The 22,631-nt window shown below is 50.2% G+C and overlaps 1 protein-coding gene across 2 annotated transcripts in view; it reads right to left on the reverse strand.

Moving 5' to 3' along the window:
- Window positions 1-6,156: 6,156 nt before the first annotated feature.
- GRAMD2A (GRAM domain containing 2A) overlaps window positions 6,157-22,631 on the reverse strand; it is a gene marked incomplete at its 5' end in the record, with an annotated part of 31,081 nt that continues 14,606 nt past the window's right edge. Inside the window, 10 exons of one of the 2 annotated variants that reach the window (XM_084241005.1) lie at window positions 6,157-6,377; window positions 7,255-7,354; window positions 7,586-7,730; window positions 8,740-8,802; window positions 9,349-9,420; window positions 9,515-9,613; window positions 10,218-10,321; window positions 10,978-11,053; window positions 11,414-11,468; window positions 12,604-12,696. In XM_084241005.1, the coding sequence (XP_084097131.1) occupies window positions 6,269-6,377; window positions 7,255-7,354; window positions 7,586-7,730; window positions 8,740-8,802; window positions 9,349-9,420; window positions 9,515-9,613; window positions 10,218-10,321; window positions 10,978-11,053; window positions 11,414-11,468; window positions 12,604-12,696 (916 nt within the window). In that variant the 3' untranslated portion in view covers window positions 6,157-6,268. Of the gene's footprint in view, window positions 6,378-7,254; window positions 7,355-7,585; window positions 7,752-8,727; window positions 8,803-9,348; window positions 9,421-9,514; window positions 9,614-10,217; window positions 10,322-10,977; window positions 11,054-11,413; window positions 11,469-12,603; window positions 12,697-22,631 lie in introns of both variants that reach the window. The other variant, XM_084241004.1, reaches the window with a different exon arrangement.

The following is a 22,631-nucleotide window of genomic DNA, read 5'->3' on the forward strand; positions in this document are numbered from 1 at the left end:
CATGTAACCATTAAATCTGAATCCGCTCTGCTCTGGGGCCCGGCCCCGGCTCTCTAAATGAAGGAGAGAGGAGGGCAAGAGTGTTAACTCCTGAAATCTCACTTACAGGAGCCAGTTTCTGTAATTCCTTGCCCTGAGTAAGAGAAGATGCTACAATGAGGGCAGGTCAGGAGGAAAGGCCAGGATTTCTGTACCCTTGGAAGAGAAACTGAGCTCCCATCCCCTGGCTACACCCTTAACCCCTGACCCTTATTCTGCATACCTTCCAGTTCTGCCTTCCTATGGCCTGGTCCTCAGAAGGTCTGGAGAGCACCTGGAATAGCTTCCCTTTCAGGATCACCTCGGGCCTTTCTCCAGGGTATGAAAGAAGAGGAAAGGGGAGAAGAACAAGGGCCAAAAGAGACAAAGCAGGCAAAAAAGACTGCAGGAACCTGCTGGAGATTCCCTTCCACCATTGAACTTGGTGGCCTGGGCCCCTCCACTCAGCCAGGGGACGTGGGGGTGGGGGTGTGAGGTGGTGGACTTCTCTGTGACAAAGAATGAAGTCTGTTGCTCCCCTCACTCCGGTTCTTCCTGCTGGACTCTGCTGCCACCTAGTGGCCCAGTTGACATTACTTCCCCTCAGACCAATCTAGAAATCTGGCCTGTCCTGTCCCACCTGAGAAATTTCTCTGTCCTCAGATACCCTGTTTCTGTAGCTTAGCGACTAGGAGAGTGAAGCCACATGACCTCGCCCAGCTCAATAGGTGTCCTGATGCAATGGCTACCAGGCAGGAGGGCCAGAGTTGGCTAGCTGGGGCCGGGGGAGCAGGCTTGAAAGCAGTTTCTGGCTGGTGGGATGATGCTCCCCTGGAGCCCCCTTACTCCTGAATACCCTTTTCACTAGCACTCCTGCTCTCCCCATGACCCTTCTCATTCAGCTGAGCTCCCTGTTGCAAAACTGGGAGTCCTGCATAATATATTTTTCCCTCTATTTCTCTAAATGTAAATAAAGCAGCTGTTTCTCCCTTACAAAGCTTGCTCAGTTTAACTTAAAAATATATTACTACATGCCCTGTGATGCTATTGTTTGTACATACCAGTACCGGGGAATAGCAAAAAAGAGAATATGATATCATAGGTAGATTATCAGCCTCATTTTCCCACATATTACATACACATGTTTATCTCCTCTAGCAAAGGAAAGCACTTGGTTTCAGCAACCACTCATCCTACCAGCCCCCAATTTTTAGATCTAGCTGCAGTACCCAAGGTTTGTATAAAATCCAAACTCTCTTCTGCCTCCCTTGCCAAACTTCTGAGAATTTTTTAAAATTGTTATAAAACACACATAAAATGTATCCTCTCAACTATCTGTGAGTATATAGTTCCATAACGTGAAGCAAATTTACTTTGTTGTGCAATCACCACCAGCCGGGATTCTTATCATCTTGTGAAACGGAAACTCTATACCCACTAGCACTAACTTCCCATTTGCTTTCCCCCACCATTGGCAACAACTATTCCCTTCTTATGGATTTGACTACCCTGTGTGCTTCAAATAAATGAGCCATAGAGTACTTGTCTGTGACTAACTTATTTCGCTTAGCATTGTCCTCAAGATTCATTCATATTGTACATGTGTCAGAATTTCTTTCCTTTTTAAGGTTGAATAATATTCATGTGTGTTACATTTGTTTATTCATTCACCTCAATTGACATGAGCTGCTTCCACTTTCAGTTACTGTGAATAATGCCGCTTTGAACAAGGGTGGACAAATAGCTCTTTAATTTTCTGCTTTCAGTTCATTTGGGTGAATACCCACAAGTGAAATTACTAGGTCATTTGGTAATTCTATTTCTAATTTTTTAAGGACTGATACAGTGTTTTCCATAGTGGCTGCACCATTTTACAGTCCCATCAAAAGTGCACAGGATTCCACTTTCTCCACAGCCTTGCCAATATTTGGCTTTTGTTTCTTTGGTAGTAGCCATCTTAATGAGTGTGAAGTGGTACGTGTGTGTGTGTGTGTGTGTGTGTGTTTTCTTACATCATTGTTAATTTTTGGACAGTATTTGATTTCTCCCCTCAGGTGTAATACCCACCACTATAGCATCCTTGATGCATCTCCAAATCCCTCGTGCTCTTCCCTCCCCTGTTGTGACCCTTCCCTCTCCCCTGCTGGATGCCTCAGATCTATGGTCAGCTTGCAAGTTTTCTTTTTCCTGACCCTTTATTTGGCTTCTCTATTTTTCTACCTGTAAGTGAATCTGTTGTGGTTTTCATTTGCATTTCTCTTATGATTAAAGATGTTCAACACCTTTTCATGTGCTTGCTGTCCATTTGTGTATTTTCTTTGGAGAATGTCTACTTGGGTCCTTTACCTTTTTTTTTTTTAAGATTTTATTTTATTTATTTATACAAGCACTGGGTACAGTCAGAAGCACGGGAGGGTGAAAGAATTCACCAGAGCCAGAGCGGGGAACAGAACAGGCAGACTGATGAAGAAATACACTGCTGAGGGGAGCAGCGGGCGGCAGGAGAGGTCTGCGCGCTTCCTGTCCTGGGTTCCACTTTTCCAGAGCAGCCGGGGATGGAACCGGCGCTGCACAGGCTGCCAGCAGCTTCGCAACCCAGCGCTCAACCGCTGCGCCACCGAGGAGGCCCGGGTCCCTTACTCTTTTAAGTACCTGAGGTGGGTGGGCTATTGCTGAGTTGATTGCTCCAACGTCCTGTTCTTTCGTTACTCCCTTACCTAAGTAGTATCATAGAGTCACGCAGCATCTGCTCTTCAGGCATATATTCGCTCTTTCCCACCTTTTGGGTTGCTGACCCATCTGCCAGGAATGCTCCATTCTGAGCTCCTTGCAAGACTGACTCCTCCTTCTTTAAGCATCAGCGTAAATGTCACCTTAAAGAACCTATTCTGACCACCACCCGTCCAAAGCTGTCTTCCCATTTACTCTATCTCATATCATTACTTCTTTCCTTTGTGGAACTTAGTCACAATCTGCAATTACCTTGTTTGTTTATGTATTTATTTTTTTAAGATGTATTTATTTATGCATACAAGACCCGGGGTGCAGGTCAGAGGTGTGGGGTGGGGTGGTGAGAGGATTCACCAGAGACAGAGTGGGGAGCAGAACAGGCAGACTGACTGAAACACACTGTTGAGGGGAGCAGCAGGTGAGTCAGGAGAGATCTGCTGCTCCCTGTGGGTCACCTCCCTGGCTGGGGATGGAACGCGGTGCTGCAGTGGCTGAGGATAGCTTCACAGTGCTCACACTTGACCCCTTGAGCCACCAGGGAGGCCCTGTTTACATATTTAGTTGGAACTTAAGTTTACATGAAATGTTAAGTGCCATGGGACACAGAGATATTGCCTGACATGTTCACTGCTATATCCCCGGTGCCTAGCATAATATCTGGCCCATAGTCAGCTCAGCATTTATAGAATGAATGACTCACTACTGGAGGGGCACCCTAGAGAGAACGAATAGCGCTGTGACCTAGATTGGGACTGGACATCCCTAATCTAGGCTTGATGTCATAGAAACGGTTGCAGGAGTTTTCTGGGTTTGAGTTCCAGACTTTAATTCCTGAATCTGCAGCACAGTACTATTGGAACCAGGGACCTTGCTGTGCAATTGTCCAGAAGAAATAAAGAAGCACCCTCAGTGTCCACACAGCAGAGGCAGAGGCTTTACTAGAGCCATTCCCCGCTTCCCCCCATGCATGAAGTATGAGTTAGTTCAGCTAATGTCCTTTGATATAGGGATCTGGGAATCACTTGGGTCCCATCAGTCTCCTTGGTGCCAGACATGTCAGTCAGAGTACCTTTTGTGAGTAGTCAAAAGATAAAAATGAACTCTCCATACCACAGGCCATTAGAAAAATCAGATTTTTATTTTAAAACATTTTCAAAGGCTAATGCCATAGTGGAACAACCCAAAGCTAGTTGAACCAAACTCTCAGGGAATTAGAGGCGCATCAGCCAGTGCAAGCAAGTCTGTATAAATATACAATGAGTTTATCAATGAGCACAACAGATGGTACACTGCCCCCAAAGGACCAGGCTGGGGGAACAAAAGGGAGAAATGGAGAGAGGGGGCTCTAGAGAGGATCAGGCACATCCATACTACTCTGAACTCTGGACCCAGGAGGACCTCCAATGCCACTTACCCCGCAGCAGACCTCTTACAGTACTAAGGCTGGGGCATGGCTGGAGACCAGGCCCACCAGCATCTTGGCACAGTCACTCATGACTTGGCACCTCTCATGGTCTCTGACCAAGAGAGGCTCGAAGTGGACCTGGTCTCCGCAGCCTTCAGCAAGAACCAGGGATGGGAGGTGCTGGGGCAAGTAGGATTATTTCCCTGAAAATATGATGGAAAGGAGTGATGAAGGGGACTGGTTCCAGAAAAAAAAAAAGGAGGGGCATTCATCCAATGTGGCACTGCAGAGAATGGAAAGTTTCACCTGAGACAGACAGATTTGTTGCAAGAAAGTCACAAGGCCAGATTCTATACTTAACCCTAGATCCTGGGAGAGGATGTGGAGACCTCCAGTCTGAGCTTAGGGAATTGTTACCTTCGTTGGGTTTGTCATAAACAGAACAGATCATCATGGCTCTGGAATAAATCATTTCCACCTGAATTTCTCTCCAGTTAACCTCTCAGGGTCTGAAGAAGGGAAAACAGAGGCTATTTCTGATACCAGCTCCCTGCCCGCAGCAGTGACTTTTCCTGCTATCTCTGGGCTCCCCACTAAGGCCCTCCAGAACCATCAAAGGTCCTGTCTTAGTAGATGGGAGTCCTAGGGAGAGCAGGGCACAGTTCAGGGGCACAGATGCTTTTTAGAATAGAGAATGCCTTAACAGAGAAGGTAAAGTCACCACCCTGTCTACCCTTCCCACTCCCTACCTCTCTTGTCCCCAAAGTTGTCAGACAGACTCCTTGGCCTGGTCCTTGCTCTGTATCAGGCTCATCTTGAACACCTCCACCTCCATCTCCAGCTTATTCATGAAAAACAGAGTTCATGGACAGGAAACCCTCCTCCGTGGCCAGAAACATGCTGACTGCAGGTGACCTGAGTGAGCTCTGTCCCGTATTGGCCCAGCACCATCATGCCACCTGCTAGCCGAGCCTCCCTGCTGTTCCTGCGCCTGAGAGCTGGGCACTCAGGCAGGGAATACAAAGCCAGACCTCAAAGCTTTCACCGCTTCAGCCATCCCCACACCCACTTCCAGGGCTGGGGCCCTTGGAAACGTTTGGGCACAGCAGGGGAAGGCCTGGTACCAGGTCTGTGACCACAGGGATCAAAAGCCCTGCTCCACCTGTCTCACCAGGAAGTGGCAGCTGAGGACACAGAATTCCCGACCTCTGTTCTACTTCATTGAAGTCTCTGCTGCGCAGCCCCCTGCTGCGAAGAATGTCCGAGTTTCAGCCTGCCTCCTCATGAGGGGTCAGAACGGCCTCGATGAAGAGCAGCACAATCCTCCCACTGCCGTCCTGGCCACAAGCCCTGCTCTCTGCCTTTGCCCTGCACCTCCCTCCAGCCTGCCCTTGGCCTGTGAGATGCCCTGCTCCCTTCAGAGAAACCCATGGGCCCCCAGCAGGGAGTCTCAGGGAGCCAGGAAAGCACAGCAGGTTTTGAGAGCACAAAGCCCACGCTGGCGGTAGCTGGTGTTCTGGCTTCTGCCCCATCCCTGCAGTGGCATCAGCACTTGGCCTTTGTCCCCAGGGGGTGTGCCGAAACTGTTTCCAAGGAACAGGCAGAATTGCCTTTTCATTTAAATGGTTGCTGAAGCTTAGTGTACAGATTCCTCAGTTGGTTCCAAAAATCTGGCTTTTTGTCTTGAGTCCAAAAATTACAGCAACTTTATAAACAGGTACTTGGGGTCACTCATTGGAGGAAGAAGAAGACAGTTGCGGGGAAGAGGAGGGATCTGAAATATTTTCCTTCACACTCAGTCCCAGCATAGCAGGAGCCTGAAACAAGGGAACCTTAGCACCCAAGCATTCTTCTTGAAGGAGAAGGTAGCTGTTACCTGCACACAGGAGAGATGCCCAGATCAGAGAAAGCAGACAGATGGGTCTGTGGAGACTTTCTCTCCCTCCAACCCTCTGAGCATAGGTCCGGCAGGATGTGTACACTGCCCAGCCAACCCTCCCATAAAACCAGTTCAAGGGCAGGGCCAAGTTCAGTCAGGATAACAAGCAGCCTGCCCGTAGGCTTTGGCTCTTGTCCTTAACCCTCAATCCCAGAGGACTAGGAAGAGAAAGGGCATCACCTGTGCCCAGGGACTGAGCCATCCCAAGTCAGGGAGCATAGCTGCTGTTCCAGTTGGGAGATGCGGAATGCCAGATAGGATGAGGACAAGACCAAGAAGCAGATCCTGGAGAAAAAGGGGGTAAAAGGAGTTGAATCTCTCTTCTACAAAAAGGACATTTTCAGAGGCTCACCAAGAGTAGGTGTGGGAACTAAGCTACCCCTGCAAATGGAGAAATTAAAGAACCTGTTTCCCTGCAGCCATGTTCAAGCCTGCGCATTTTGCTTCCCAGAAGCCACTTGGGGGTCCTGATATTCACCCACCCCAAAAGACTCATCCTCAAAGCCTAGCAGGAGTTCTGGGTCTTTCAGCTGAGCCCACTTTCCCCCTGACCAGCTACCATGGCACCGTACCTCCTCAGGGAGGCCACTGAGATTGTCCCTTAAATCAGTAGGACCATTTCACCAGTAAGTGCTAAGGCTGAGGAGGCAAAACGCTGCCGACAGAGCTAGAGGAAGCTGATGAGGGAAGGCGAGGGGAAGCCAGGGGTGCTGTCCATGCAATGTCCTGCCATGCTCATGACTCCACTGGTCTCGAGGCAGAGTTACAGACAAATCTAGGGTTCTAGAAACTGCCTAAGGTCAGGCAGTGGGGAGGTCATGGTCTTCCCTGGTTAGTATTTCTCCTCAATTATCTGATGCTCCCATCAAATTTTGCTAGCTCTCCCCCTCCCCAGTTCTGTGCAACTTCTTTTTTCAAGAGTTTCACATCCTGCCCCTCATCATCGTAACCCAGAACTACAGGGTTGTAAGGATTAAAAACTGGAAACAATTTGTCTTGCTATAGAGGGTCTGCCATGAGGCCTCCAGACACTCCCAGGAGCAGTTGACTTAGAACCATCCCCTGGCTCTGGAAAGTGTCCTCCCCATGACACCAAGGACCCTGCTCCAAACACCCAGACACCAGGATGGGCCTGCCCCCCACCCCCGATACGGTCACCTACAGCACGAAGAAGACCTTAAGGAGCCGGTAATCCCAGAGCCTCAAGTCCCCATCGCTCTTGAGCTCCTCCTCCAGCTTCTTCTCCTCACAGACAGCATTCTCTGCATAGGAGAGTAGTTAGGCATCTTCCTGGGGGCAAGCAGGACCCCAGCCCAGCATGGCCATCCCCAAACCCCCCCGCAATTCTTGGGATTTCTTGGCTTTCCCTTATAGATTTGGAGAAATAAACAGCTCTCAGAAGCTCTACTGTAACATTCCTTTTTAGCGCAAATGGGAGGAGGGAAAGTGTGGTCTTTGTGCACAGTTGTGCTGGAAAAGCCCCTGGAACTTACCAGTCCCTGAAGGTTTCCTGGAGGGGAAGAAGCTGTCTGTGGAGTCCATGGCTGCCCGAGAGATGCAAGGGATGCTGTCTGGGAGGGACAGGGACCTGGAGGAAGGGCATACTTTTCTCCACTTCATCTCTGGGATCAAGGCTTCCTGCAGAGAAGACAGGAGAAGCTGTCTCATCATGGCCCTTGGGATCACTTGCCAAGGGCTTGAAGCCCTTTGGGCTTCACACCAAAGTTTTATTACCACTATGGATGCCTACCAGGCATGGAAGCAGGTACCCAGGCGGGCAGGTACCATTGCCATAGCACCGCATGTCTTTCCTATCTGCTCCCTTGCTGTGAACGGTCACTCTTCCAGGAAACCATGTCTTTGAAGACTGCTAGTGTAGAAATATGAGCCAGACCCAGGGCTAGTCTGGCAGGAGCCAACAGGAATGTGCTCAGATTGGCTAAGACCAAAAAAGCTCAGGATAATGAATCTTAGATGAGATAAATCATGACTCTTTCTCATCTGGGCTCTAACCCTAAACACGATATTAACCTTAGCAAGAGGCACCTAGAGTCCATTTCAACAAAAATGGGAACATTACCTTCTGTCCCCTGTGTGGTATTGTGCATATGGTATGCTTGGCTAGATGCTTAACAGCTGTGGAAGGAGGAGTCAAACACCCTGGGGCCATTTCCACCCCCTTCTCTATTCTAGAAACTTCAGCCGTGCCTATTCAGAGCTCAGATGGCCAAAGGAAACCACAGGGACCTCAACAAATTTAGAATGGCTGTCTGCGTTTGACAATGATAGCCTTTAAGTTCTTCCACAGGGACATTTCTAGCCCCTTGAAGGCCCCCCTGACTCAACTGAGGAAAGAAAGGGGATGAGTCCCTGGTTCTGACCACACAAGTATGGAATCCAACCTGGGCAGTGTTCTGGGGGCTGGACATCTATTGTGCTCAGAAAGTCAGCAAATCTGCCCAGGACCCAGGGTTTCTGCATGGTTTGGAGAGCGGCAGGTCTAGGGGTCCCCCAGCACAGCATAGCCAGTGGCTCTTGTGCCTGATGCCCCAGTTCTGCCTCTCAGAGCCCTGCCAGGGAGGCCCTGAAGTCTCAGAGCCATATATGATGTCAGGCCAGAAACTTCTGCTCCAACCTCAGCTCTCACCAGAGACGCGCACTCAGGTTCCTCTGGAAATTCTCTTACACTCAGACTCTTCTTGCTGGAAGGCTGAGGACGAAAGGGAACAAGGATCACATGACCATCTGGAACAGCCAAAACCAAGCACTGGGGAGGTGTACACACCCTCCAGGAGAGCTTGACCTCCAAATAAGCCACTTCAGGTCAGATGGACCCTAGCTCCCAAAGTTGCAGGGATTCCCCGAGTTAACATTGGAGCAGAGGGGCATGTGCAAAGCAATGTGCTCTCCATGCTTCTGTCCTTCTCCCTTCCTCACTGGAGACCAGAGGGAGTTGTAGGCATATTGGGGAGCAGCCATGTACCCTGTCTGTACACTGTCAGCGGGGGCTGGAGCCCTGCACTTGTCTGTACACAAGTACAAGCATATATGTGGGGCACAGAAGGGCCATTGGCCTCAAAGACATGTGCTCACAAGCACAGACACACAGTCCAAGGGCTGCGTGCGATACACCAAATCTGAGCCTCTTACTCCCCAGGCCCTCCCTGGGCCCTGTACTGAAGAGATGGGCCTTGTCTCAAGACTTCACTCCAGATGTGAGCAGCCTCCCCAACCCCTCCTGCCCTGAGCCCCATACCTGTAGGTGGGTGCAGACATTCCTCAGCATGTCATAAACACTGTCCCGGGAGAGCAGTGACACAAAGACATACTGGGACATGGAAAGAAAACAGAGTCAGGCTGTGGACTCCTGGGACTGGAAGGGGGAGACTGACAAGGACACCCTGGCCCATGGACTCACTGACCTTCTGGCTGGTGTTGGTGGTGATGGCCAGGCCATTGGGAAGGAGCCGCGCCATCTTGTGTTTTTTGATCATTTGCACAGATAGCACAGGGATGACCACCTATGGAGAAGAGGTTCCTCAACAACATGGCTCCTGCAGGGCTCCAGCCCCCGCTGGCAGTGAGCCAAGCTCAGGCACCAAGAAGACTGGTCCCATGTAGGAGAGTATCTGAACCTTCCACCTTCTCATGCAGCTCCTTTTCTATAACCCCCCTCACCCCTCCTGTGTTGGCAGCACAGGCCGAGCCAGGCTTGTACCCAGTTAACCAGGAGGTCAGGGATCTTTCCTCTGGTGAATCCCATACTCTAGAAATAAGTTCCCTGAGCCATCTCCTGGCCACACTAATGGCTCCCACTAAGTGTGACATCCCACTTGATTTCTGAAGACATTTTGGAGACACCCATAGGCAAAATGGTCTAACTGTGAACTGTCGAGATCAGCTCGGCCAAATGTGGGGTCTAGATGGGCGCCTGTTTTGGAAGAGCAGGGCTACTTCCCTGCACACCTGATGTCATGCCTTGCAGCAGTTCATCCAACTAGTGAAAGGTTTCACCACGGACCACCATGCAGAGGCATGGGCAGTTCCACAAGTTTGGGGTTGGGTGGGCCCTGTCTTCCCCAGGCTAAGGATAGGGTCTCACTGGCAACCCTTACTCATTACTACCTTGATATCCTTGCCAAAGAGGCTGGCATGGAAGCAGAGCCAGTTCTTGGAGATATAGAGCCGACCGTGAAGAAGAAGATCTCTCTGGAGAGCACAGGAACACACTGGGAAGTCACAGGAGAGAAGACTGCCATGAGCAAGGTCAGTGAAGAAGCCCCAGGGCCTACGTCCTCACACTCAGAAATCCAGAGTCAAGTCTCAAGGACTCTCATCCTCAGAATTCCCTTCCCAATTCCAGGTCCCAAATAATCCCTTCCCCCCAAACCCCAAAAATTCTGACTGCCCTTATCCCACCCCACCTGACTGCTAGATGTTTCTTCTCTTTCTACCCAGGCCCCAAAGTGTCTTGGTAGGCTCTGCCTCCCTAAGCCTGGATTCTGCCTGGTTCCTTCAGGCAGAATCCCTTACCTTGCCCTACCCTGCTCTGCACTGCCCTGCCCTGGAGAGAAGGCCTTGATTGTGTAATTGCTACCACAGGCTCAGTGACAGCAGGCCTGAGCAGGAAAGAATAGTCACTAATAAAAGCAGAACAGAAATAAGATTTGGAAGCCTAATTTCCTCAAGTAAAATTTCATAAATTCAATTTCACATCTCCCACCAGCCCTGTGTTCTCACACTTTTTAAGAAAAAAGGACCAACTGTTGTCAAAGGACAGCCAGTTCCCATATCTAAATTGTGCTTTAGAGGCTCTGGAGGAGAGGACTTGGGCCTCCTCAGGCACTGGAGGCACCTGTCCAGCCACACCAGGGAGACAGCTCACCTTTGAGAACCACCTCCTCCAAAGGGATGTCCTTAAATAGCTTGTGGTATTGCTGGTTGTATTTACTCTGTAGAGTCTGCAAACATAAGGGCTGTAGCTGAGAAGTCCTAGGAGATGGACCACCAAAGTCCGCCCAGCTCCCACCACCAGGAAATAATGCAGTGGTGGGCCCTGGGGGCTTAGCAGAGAGCTAATATAAGCAAGTAGTGGGTGTGGAGGACTGAGTTCCCAGCCCAGCTCATCTCTTGGTGACACTAGGTCTTGACAGGCAGCCTCTGACTGGAGGGGGACTCACCACTCCACACCACCCAGGAGGGGACATCCACTTAGGTTTCCTGGTGATAGATCTGGTGGCTAAGGAGTCAATAGCCACTGAATTCAAGCAGCCCAAGGCCCTCCCTTGGCAGGCAGTGAGAGTCAGCTTCCACACACTTACCCCTTCGCGGCTGCACTTTATCTCTTCGCTCTTCAAGCCTTCTGACCAGGGCAGACTGCAAAGGAGACATTCCATTCCAGAGACAAGGAAACCTCGGGTCCTGCCCATGGCTCCTCAGTGCCAATTCTGCCCTGGCTTCAAGTTAGAAGCTTGGGGCAGAATGGAGACTAGGGGGTCATGACAAAGGATCATCACCACAGCACATAGCTTGTCCCAGGGCAGGGCGAGCCTGGATGCAGGGAGTAATAGTTAAGAGCCGTCTTCCTGGGACAGCTATGAGCAGCGGCCCCCAGGAGTTCTGCTCAGTATGAGCGATACGGTTAGGAGCTGCCCACGTCCGTGTGTCTAAAACCCTCTTCCATTTCTCTGGCCAAAGGATAGGCAGAGGCACAGACCCAAGAATAAATGAATAGGAGGTACAGGTTGGGACCTGGGGGGTGGGGGGTGAGGTTAGAGGCAGGGTGTGGGATGGAGGTGTCAGACTCACGGCTTTGGGGTCTGGCCATGGGCCATGATCCCCAAAGGATTGCCTTCCTTTGCAGCCTCTTCCCGGCCGACTCACCTGATGTGACAGAGGTTATCAAGGCTAGGGGAGAGGAGGAGGAGCTGAAATGCAAAAGGCTGCCCTAGCCAGGCTGGCCTGAGGACAGGTGGGCAGGGAAGAGGGTGGTAATCTGAGAAGCCTGGGACTCGGCTAGGTCCCAGTGCCCTAGGACAGTCCTGCTAGTGGGAGGAAGAGGCCCTGTGCAGCCATGCGCAACCTAACAGACCCACTAGGGGATCCTGACTCAGCCTTAAGATCCCTTTTTAGGGCCTCCCCAGTGGCGCAGCGGTTGAGCGCTGGGTTGTGAAGCTGCCTGCAGCCTCTACAGCGCCGGTTCGATCCCCAGCTGCTCCCCGGCCACCAGAGGAGGGTCCCACATGGCGCGCAGACCTCTCCTGCCGCCCGCTGCTCCCCTCAGCAGTGTGCTTTGGTCCTTCTGCCTGCTCTGCTCCCTGCTCTGGCTCTGGTGAATTCTCTCACCCTCCCGCGTTTCTGACTGTACCCAGTGCTTGTATAAATCAATCAATCAATCAATCAATCAATCAAATAAATAAATCTTTAAAAAAAAATCCCCTTTTAACAGGTCACCTCCTGATGGCTCCCAACCCCCCAATCTGCATGTATTTTTGACTAGGGGGAGCCTCACCTGGAGTCCGGGAACTCTTGAACCCTGTCTAGTTTCTCTGTGCAGGACACAGGGCTCTTCAGAGAAGCCGTCTTTCCATGCATCTGTTGGTTGCTAAAAAGAAACAGGGCCATGTCAGGAAGGGGGAGTCATAGAGATACCTTTCCCTACCAGCTCCACTGTGCTTGGGGCAGCTTGCCTCTGCCCTGGCCCATCAGGCATCGCAACCCAGAATCACAGCTCAGCCAGGGGCTCTAGAGTAGCTGACAAAGGCTGAGTCTCACTTGCCCTCTTTCCTGAAAGTCTGAAATTCAGTTTATACCTGGGTGCGAAGGAAATAAATACCTTATCCGGAGCCCAGGAAGCTGTTGGGCCTCCAGTCCCACCCTTGACAAGTTAGGTTGGGAGGGAGGACTCAGCACTGTTCATACAGAAAGCAACAGTTTCTGAGGTGCCGGGGCAGCTTTATTGCAAACCGTCAAGTTCTGAGAAGGGCCGTTGAACACAGAGGCCTTATCAAAGCCGAGAAACTGATGCGGCTGATGCTGTGGGAGTGGACTCCTGTCAGCCCACAGGGAGTGTGGTGGGGGGGGGTGGGGCTCCCCCACACCAGGAAGTGGCCTTGATGGCCTTCAGACAGTCACTCTGTCCTTAGAACCAAACCACCTCATAAATGTCCTGAAACGGGCCCCAGAGAGAGGAGATCACCTCTCCTTGGGAAGATGGGGCTCCCTAATGATTTTTGAGCTCATGCTTCCACTAAACAGTTCCAAAGCATAGGGATCCCCCAGTCCTGCCCCTCTAGGGCAGACTAACTAGGTAGGAATCAAGAAAGCCTGAGCAGTCAAACTAGCCCCCAACTGAGTGACCCAAGGACTGACATGGAGAGAGGGTGGCTGGAAACAGGACCAAGGCCTGTTTCCACACTGACCAGGTCAGTATGGTACCGGGAATAGGTGGCAAGGTCCTGTGCATGGTCTCTCAGGAGAGAAGAGCTGGAACCTGAACCTATAAATCCCAGCATTCAATATCTCTCTGCTCTGTGACCAGGGCAAGTCAAAGTTCTCTTCTTCAAGAGCAAGTTACCAATTCAGCTGAGATCTAGAAAGACCCTCAGAGAACTCTTTGACCCTCCCCTCCCATGCCATTGGGTAGAATAACAAACAAATACCAACCAACAGACAGGCTGTACTCAGTGTTACACAGTAAAGAGCCAGGCCAATCACAGCCATGGGGCCTGGGAACCCTGTCCTCAACCTAATGAGGAGTTTTGGTACACACATCAACATCTATTTCCTGAATCTTGCAAAGTGACATGTTGTGCTAATGATTTCACCAGATGATAACCAAGGTTAATTTCCGAATTTGGTTTTATCACTTCACATTTCATAAAAGGTCACCCCCCCATCCCCGCCGCTTGATATTTTTAATGTTCATTATAGAAAATACAAGAATTACAAAATATGATGATCAGAATCATCATAAGGAAAAAAAACAAAATTGCTCAAAGAAAATATTTATGCATAAGTATGTAATTTAATATGAGTGGGATTATATAGCATATAATTTGTATGTTCTACTTTTGTTGCTTAAGATGATTTCATGAGAAATTCCCTACGTCGCTGCCCATTCCTGGAATAGATTTTCAGAAGTGAAATTAGTGGACAGAAAATGAACATTTCTCAGCTTCTTTAGACCCACTTCCAAAATGCATTCCAGATGCTATCGCCATTAACATGGTCATCAGCACTATTGGGGTGCCCTTTTCCCTATATTCAAACTCTACACATGGTATTAGCTTTTATTCACTTGCAAATTTGATAGGTGAAAAAAAAAAACACTGTTCTCAATTCTCTTTCTGCTTACAGGTAGGTCGAACAGTATTTTTTTCAAATATATATTAGTCATTAGAATTTCATCTGTGGGAGCAAGGGCTAGGGAATGGAGGAAGGACTGGAAAAGATGGGGTAATGGCACAGGTGGTTTGGGGAAGGGTGAGTGGAACATGGGCATATATGGCAGAGCAGAAATGTAACCCCAAAATTAAAAGTTAAAAAATTTTTCACTTGTAAATTGTCAACAGAGATCTTATTTTTCTTACTGATTTGTATAACTTCTTTACTAAAATATTAATCCTTACTTTATCATTTTTATAAATATTTCACCCAGTTTGGCACTGGCCTTTTAGTTTTGTTTGGTATTGTTGCTGCACTTGTGTTTAAGTAGATGTTGGCCCGCTCTTCTGTCTCTCTGTTCCTGGTGTGAACTGGGTGCTCTGACAGGAGAGGCCTCCTTAGGGAAGGAGAAGCAGGTACAAGAAACCACTGAGCCCTGAGCCCAGGAGTCCACTCAGCCACCAGGAAGAGATGAAATGGGCTCTGCTTTAAGGAACACACACTCCAGTCTGGACCCCTAAGAGAAGGAAGTTGGCCTGTGGTTCTCAGAGCTTAGAAGCTCGGAGAAAGTCACAGAAACTGGGGTCTCCTTGATGGTACAGGGGTTAAAGTCTCAGCACTATCAAGCTATTGCCAGCCACTGCAGCATGAGTTCATCCAGGCCAAGGAGCTAACCCATATAGGGTGCAGCAGACCTCTCCTGTCTCACCTGCTGCTCCCCTCAGCAGTGTATTTCAGTAGATCTGCCTATTCTGTTCCCCACTCTATCTCTGGTGAATCCTCTCACCCCCACACCTCTGACCTACACCCTAGTTCTTGTGTGCATAAATAAAAATAAATCTTTTGAAAAAAAGAAAGTCACAGCAACTGTGCTTTAACCAAATCTTGCTGGATTACATAATCTAATCTTGCATGGAAAATCATATTTTTGCATGGATTCTGAATCAAACTCATCCTTATCTCTTAGCTCCAAATGTGGCTTTCTCAGGGAGGGGTGCCAAGCCTAGACAAAGAGCCCAGGCCCAACAGCACCCTAATGGCTCCGGTCACACTGTCAGTGTGCTCCAACTATCCATCTCCAGGGGCTCCAGGATGTCAGGGACTCTGTCTCTTCCATCCCTGACCTCCCCCCTCTTCCCTGCTCCCCACATGAACCTGGTGCAAGGTTAGCCTTGAGACACACTGGAGACACTTGAGCAAGCACTTGAGACACATTGGAGGAATGTAAAGACAGTTTAAGGGAAGTCAAGAAGATAGGCTGGAGAGAGACAGACCAGGGGAATAGCAAAATGCTGGGTGCGTTTCCCACAGCATCTCTAGAGAGAAAATCATGGCCATTGACAGGACTCAAAAATGACTTTCAAGTACCTTTCAATTAAAAGCAGCCCCTTTAGGTGTGATGGTTATGAGCCACATCTTTCTTTTGACCCACTAAGCCAGTCCCTCTGGTTGTCTTGACAATGCTGCTGATTTAGAGCAACAGGGGCCTGTGGTGGAAATGCACTGCTTTTAGTTATCTTCAATGCAGTTATCTTCTTGCTGCCAATTCATCTTTTCCCCTGTAGTGTTTGTTTAGATGAATGAAAATAAAGAAACACCAGACAAAAAGGTCTGGGTAGCAAGGTTGCTGAACACACACCAGCAGAAAGTATCAGATGGGAACACCCAAGGATGATCTGGGCCCTGACCCGAAAGCCAGGAGGGAGCTGCAGAGCGGGGAACCAGCCTGCTCAACCTGCCTGCATCTCCCTGGCAATCTCCGTCCATTTCCACATAGACTTTTTTCAGGACTTAGCTGCTCATACTCTGGGTTATGGATGACACCTCCTACCTCCACATCCAGATTGTGGAGTTAGCATCAAGTTTCCCAAATCCAGATCTTTTTTTCTTTTTTTTTTTCAGCCAAAGCCACAAAAAACATCCTTCTCAGGAGAACAGAGCAGGGGATCCAGTAGTTTGTAACATTAAGGAAGACAGAAAAGGTTGGAAAACTCCTCCAACAAGGCCCTTTCATGCCTTGCCTGAAGCAGGAAGGTCTTTCCAGAGAACACAGGCGCCTGGTGGCTGACTGGTGCGGGAACGCGGGTCACTGCCATTCCTTTATTCGTTCCACAAATACTTACTGAGCTTATCACACCATGAGCCCAGTATGGGCCTGCCCAGTCTGAGGGGTGGCTGAGAGGGCAGGATGGGCAGCCAGTACCAGAGATATCAGGAGTGGATCTAGGTCCTTCAAAAGGGAAGACACAGAAGGTAGAAGAGAGAGAGAGGCAGTGAGGAGGGACCCCAGAGATGCAAGTTGCACTGCCTCTGCAGACCCCATAGACTGGACCTCAGGGGACACCACACTTGTGCAATCTGATCTGGAAGCCTCCCCCAGGCAGGCACTTCCAAATCTCCAGCTCTAACCTTGACCCTCTAGCTCCTCCTAAATGTCAGACTTGCCTCTAGATTTATCCATCAAAGTGAACTCAGCATCAACCCCCAAATCGGCTTCCTTCTGAGCATCGATATCCCTGACAGACTCCACCCTCCACAGGGAGCCAAGCCAGAATCCTCAACTCATTCTCTTCCCCACCCCCACAGCCAAATCAGTCTCCAAGGCTCCGAGAACCTTACCACACTCACCTCACGCTACCATCTACTTTCTCCACTCCTGCTGCATGGGACATACCAGGCCACCATCATCCTTTTTTTTGGAAGTTGGCAGCAGCTCCCACACTCAACCCACCTCTAGCCTTTCTTGCCCTTACATATCTGTGTTTCCTCACCACAGTAGCCCTCACGCCTGCATGCTTGCTCTACCTGCAATTCCTTCCCACATTTATCTATCTGGGAAATTCTAGGTCATCTTCCAGGCCCTAGTTCAAATGTTGCCTCCTCTGTAAAGTCCTTCCTGGTGTGCCCCTGTGGAGCTGGTCACCCCTCCTAGATGATCCCTCCTACCAGCACTCCTTACACCAGCCTGTGCTTGTTACATACCTGCTTGTCTGTTAATCTTCTGTCACCCCCAATTGACTCTGAGGTCCACCAAGTGTGTCATACAGCTCTATTCCCAGCACACAGTAGGCACCCAGTGCTTGCTAAAAGAATGAGTAAAGGACAGACCGAAAGAGATGATGATTCTCCAGGAGACAGGAGGGGACAGAAAAAGCAAGGCAATAAAAGTGAAGGGACACAGAATAACTGACACCCTGCAGGGAGGAGAGGTGGGGGTGGTGGACATGAACTAATGAGGGTCATCCAGAGACAGGCCCTTCCCTCCAGGAGCCCTAGTCTGTGGGGTAAGCAGGTAGTCCTGGCCCCACATCACTCAATCCTCAATCCTCATGCTTGACTGATCAAATGTGGAACTCAGGTGGGAGGCAGAAGACATATAGGAAAGATAAATGGCCCAGACAGGATGGGATGGGGTATGTGGGAGAAAGCACAGGCTGGGCCTGCCCTACCTCAATTGCAGTGTTTGCTCGGCGGCACACCCTGGGTTGTCACTAGCTTGGCAACACTCCTCCAGCTTACCCATCCCCCTCCCCCAAACCCAGCCCTTCCTAACCACAGGGCAAGCCTCCCTCCAGAGCAACTCCAAGCTGCTGGCAGGAGCAAGCCTGGCGCTGAAGCAGAAGCAGAAAGCTGGGCTGGGCTGGCAGCCTGAGCCAGCTGGGTCTTGGTCACAGGCGGGTTCCAGGGAGGCACCCACACTCTCCCAAGTTGACTTCTATTGGACATCTGACATACTAGAGCATCCTGTGGCTTCCACAAGCTCTGCTCAAAGCCAGGTCCAAGGTCAGCTCCACCCTCTCCTGTGGCCAGCCAGGACTTCAGGGCCTAGTGAGCTCCAAGAAGGGAACTTCTCCACACACACACAAAAACATGCCTCTTAGCAGCAGAGATCACAGAATTACCCCTTCAGGGATAGGACACTGAGTGGACATGTCCTGGAAGGAATGTTGGTCACTGGGGCTCAGCAGCCTAGACCTGGGTGCCTCTCCAGCAGCTGCTCTGGGTACCCCCAGTTTTCCAGACTCCACCTCTCACTCAGCACCCAGCTCCCCTCCCACTTGAGGGAGAAGATTGCATCCTGCTAACTCTAACGTGCAGCCTGTGGGATACACATTAGAATCATCTCTAGAGCTTTTTAAAGAAACAAAGAATATCTGAGCCCTGTCATAGACCAATTAAATCTGAATTTCTGAGGTGACATTTAAGCAACTAGATATTTTTAACAAATTATTACAAATAATTTCAAATAGAAAAATGCATATAAAGTAAGAGTAAGAGTCAGTGCACTTCCCAATACCTGGAACCCAGCCCCTCAGATGCTCCTCCTGCTCCTGCCAGTCTCATTGCCCCCCTCTATCCCCATCTCAAGGATCACTGCCCTCTGGCCTCTGGCAACACAGAATCGTGCACTGCCTGTTCTTAGGTGGCTTCTTTTACTCGGGAACCCATTGGTGAGACTGGGTCACAGTCTAGTGTGTAGTCGTAAACTGCGCTTCCATTGGGGTTTGGAATTCCATTACTTGGACACACTACAAAAATGCCATTTCCAGTTTTCACCTGTTACAAAAGTGCTGCTAAGAACATTCCAATACCTGTCTCGTGGACACAAGTACATACACTTCTATGAGTAAACACTCAGGATTGGAATTGTTGGGTCATAAAGCAGGTAGCTCTTCAGCCACAGGCTTCTCAAGACTCTCAGGTGATTTTAACCCCATAGCCAGTGGTAAGAAACGGTGGATGCGCCCTGCCCAGGATGTCTTTCCTGTGGCTCAGGGGAGAAGAAACCGCCTGGTTGTCAAGGCAAATCTTTGCACCTGGATTCTGGGTCTAGGACCCTGCCCTTAACACCATTAATATGGAGCCCCCCATCTCTTGTGCACATTCACACAGCACATTTGTGTCAAAGAAGCAAGAAGGCCGGCAGCGCGCACGCACATGACAGACAGGCTCTGAAATACACTGTCCTTCCTGGGGGCTTCCCTATCTTCTCTCAGGGCCATAGGCCCAACACACAGCCCAGAAACTGAGTCACAAAACCCTTCTCTCCCAAAAGGAAAGGTAGAATAGTGTGGCTCTAGTCAGGGTCATCATGAGCACACAAACTTGAAGATAAAATGTCATTTCCTTCCTGGGTCTCCCCTGGTGGCGCAGAAGTTGAGTGCTGGGTTGTGAAGCTGCCCGCAGCCTCTGCAGCGCTGGTTCGATCCCCGGCTGCCAGGCGAGAGACCCACATGGCGCGCAGACCTTTCCTGCCACCCACTGCTCCCCTCAGCAGTGTATCTCGTCAGTCTGCCTGCTCTGTTTCCCCACTCTGGCAAATTCTCTTATCCTCCCGCGCTTCTGATTGTACCCATTGCTTGTATAAATAAATAAATAAATCTTAAAAAAAAAAGGTCATTTCCTTCCTTTGCAAGAAATCATTCTACGATTGTCATCTCCACACTTCCATGACCCTGTACCTCACTTTCAACTTTCTTTTTTTCTTTTTAAAGATTTATTTATTTATTTATACAAGCACTGGGTACAGTCAGAAGCGCGGGAGGGTGAGAGAATTCACCAGAGCCAGAGCGGGGAGCAGAGCAGGCAGAAGGACCAAAGTACACTGCTGAGGGGAGCAGCGGGCGGCAGGAGAGGTCTGTGCGCCATGTGGGACCCTCCTCCGGTGGCCGGGGAGCAGCCGGGGACCGAACAGGCGCCGCAGAGGCTGCGGGCAGCTTCGCAACCCAGCACTCAACCGCTGTGCCACCGGGGAGGCCCTCACTTTCAACTTTCTAAGCTGATATTCCATATGTAAGACAACAGCTATAACCTTTCTGATAACTTAAGGAGAAAATCCCAAAACTGAATTCCATAATGAGTGTGAGGGGGTTGGGGATGAGCTGGGAGCCACAGACTGGTTCCTAATCCGGTTGTGCAGTTCACTATTCCTGGAAAAGGTGGCGGGGGGGCAGGCTCTAAGCACAGTCACAATTCTGACTTGCCAGGAGCTGGACCAATGACCCCTGGAATGGGCTGAGCTGCCAGGAATGGGCTGAGCTTCCCTTTACTAACTGTGGCATCCTGGCAATGAAAGAGGATGTGGAGGCCCGATCCTGCTTCCCCAGACACTGCAGTTGGTACCATGTCACTTTGGTCCCATGGTGGACGGACTCATTGGTGTGCTCCAGGCCCAAGCAAAGCCATCCGCAAGCCGACTTTCTCACTCTCATCAGAGTGAGAAAATGAGCCAGCAATCAGATCCCTTCCTAATGAGTCCTAACAGGAAAAGGAGATGGGAGGTGGGCAGCCAGAGCTGTGCAGAAGCAGGACCCTCTGCGGGTGTGTTGGAGCAGAATGCTGGGTGTGCAGGTAGACTGGGTGTAGAGTAAAGGGAGACAGCAAAGAGGGAAGCAGGGAGGCTATGGGCCATGCCCCCAGATTAGGGGAGAGCAAAGAGCATGTACTCCCCTTGGCTGCTCATTAACTTTCAATTCTGCTTCCAGGGCCTCAATACTTGCAGCCAGCTTGTGGCCAGCTCACACCCCATTTTCCCAAAACCAGAGTCAGGGCACCCACGTGACCTCATTCAGGCCTTTAACATGGGGTGGGGGAGCTAGTGACAGGTCACAGGTGGAGCATGGAGATTCGGTCACTAGCAGGGTTAGGACTCCATGCAGGGCCATCTGACACCCAAGCCTGGAGTCCACCTTAAATTCACAGTCTTCAGGTCCTGGAAGGGAAGAAGACGCTGGAGAATGTTTAAAGCAAGTCAAGCCCTAGTAGCCCAAGGAACCCCTGGGAGAAAGGAGGCAAACAGATTTGTCTCATGAACCCCTGTCATCCTCAGTTCAGCTCTAGTTCTGTAAGGGAGATGGTATGGTCTCCCTTATACAGTGAGGAAACTGAGGTCCAGAGAGCTAAAATACCTTGCTCCTGACTACATAAATGAAAGTCACAGAGCTTGAATTCAAATTTCAGTCTAATTGAAAGTATTCACTTATTCTACCATGGCATCTGCTAGAAGGCTGGAGGGCCCTGGAATCTACCCTTCTATAGACGGCTGCAGGGGGGCCAGCCCCGGCTCTCCCCGAAGGTCCCATTCAGTAGTAGGGAATGAGGGAGAAGCGGGGAATCTCCTAGTCCGAGATAATGATGCAGAGACCCTCCTGGGGAGTGGGGTTCCCCAGATCAGATCCCCCCACAATGCTTTATCTTTCATACTCAAAGAACTAAACAAACTGGGAGAGCTAGTTGCTCTGAAGGAGATGTGGGTTGGCCCAGCCCTCTGGAGGTGGCTGGCTCCAGCCTGAACAAGGACCCCTTTGAGCTGTGGTACAAACAAGAACTCCTTCCACCTACAGGGATCTCAGAATCCCTGTATCTTCTATCCAATGGGAGCTTGGAGGGCCAAGGGCAAGGCTCACCCCACTTCCCACTGCCAGCAGCTATGACCCTTCCCACTGCCTGCTGCCCCATGTCCAGGGCTCTCAAGGAACCTAGAGATGGTCAATCTAGCCCTTAGCTACTTAGAGTGACTGAATCCCCCACCCCTTTTCCCTGCTCCCTAACCTCCTACCCAGGCCTGTGTTCCCGCAGCACATCAGAAAAGCCCAGCTCTAATAGAAATGGATTTTAGGAGCAAAGTGCCCAGGCTGATTCCTCACCTGGACTCAGGAGGTGCCCCTCCCAGCTCAATCCTCCTAGCGAGCCTCCTCCTGCCAAAGATGGAGCCCCTCATGTTCTTATCCCCTAATACCTCTTATCCCTGAAGCCTGGACAGCCTGTACCTCTGGGGAGAGCAGATACCTTCCTCCCTTCTTTGTTGCACTACCTGCTCATGTGGCCACCTCCCCACTGGACTGTCTTATTCATCTCTTATCCCAGGGCTTTGCCAAGATTCAGGCATATAGTAAGTGCTCAATAATTGTTCGTTGAGTAAACAAATGCTCCCTGCTGAAAAGCTCCTTAGGCAGCAGTGGAATCTTGGAACACACAAGACCTGGCATGAGAGCAGTTTATTCAAGTTTGCTTCTAGCTTCCCCTGGCCCTCTGGATACTCCTCCTCCACCCCTTCCCTCCTTAACCTGCAGCTCTGTGACGTTGCTATGAGAATCCGAGAGAAGTCCTGGCCCAGTCCTGGAGAGGAAGGCACGCTGAGCCTCACATTGCTGA

The sequence above is a fragment of the Talpa europaea genome, assembly GCF_964194135.1.
Source record: "Talpa europaea genome assembly, chromosome: 8".
Lineage (NCBI taxonomy): Eukaryota > Metazoa > Chordata > Mammalia > Eulipotyphla > Talpidae > Talpa > Talpa europaea.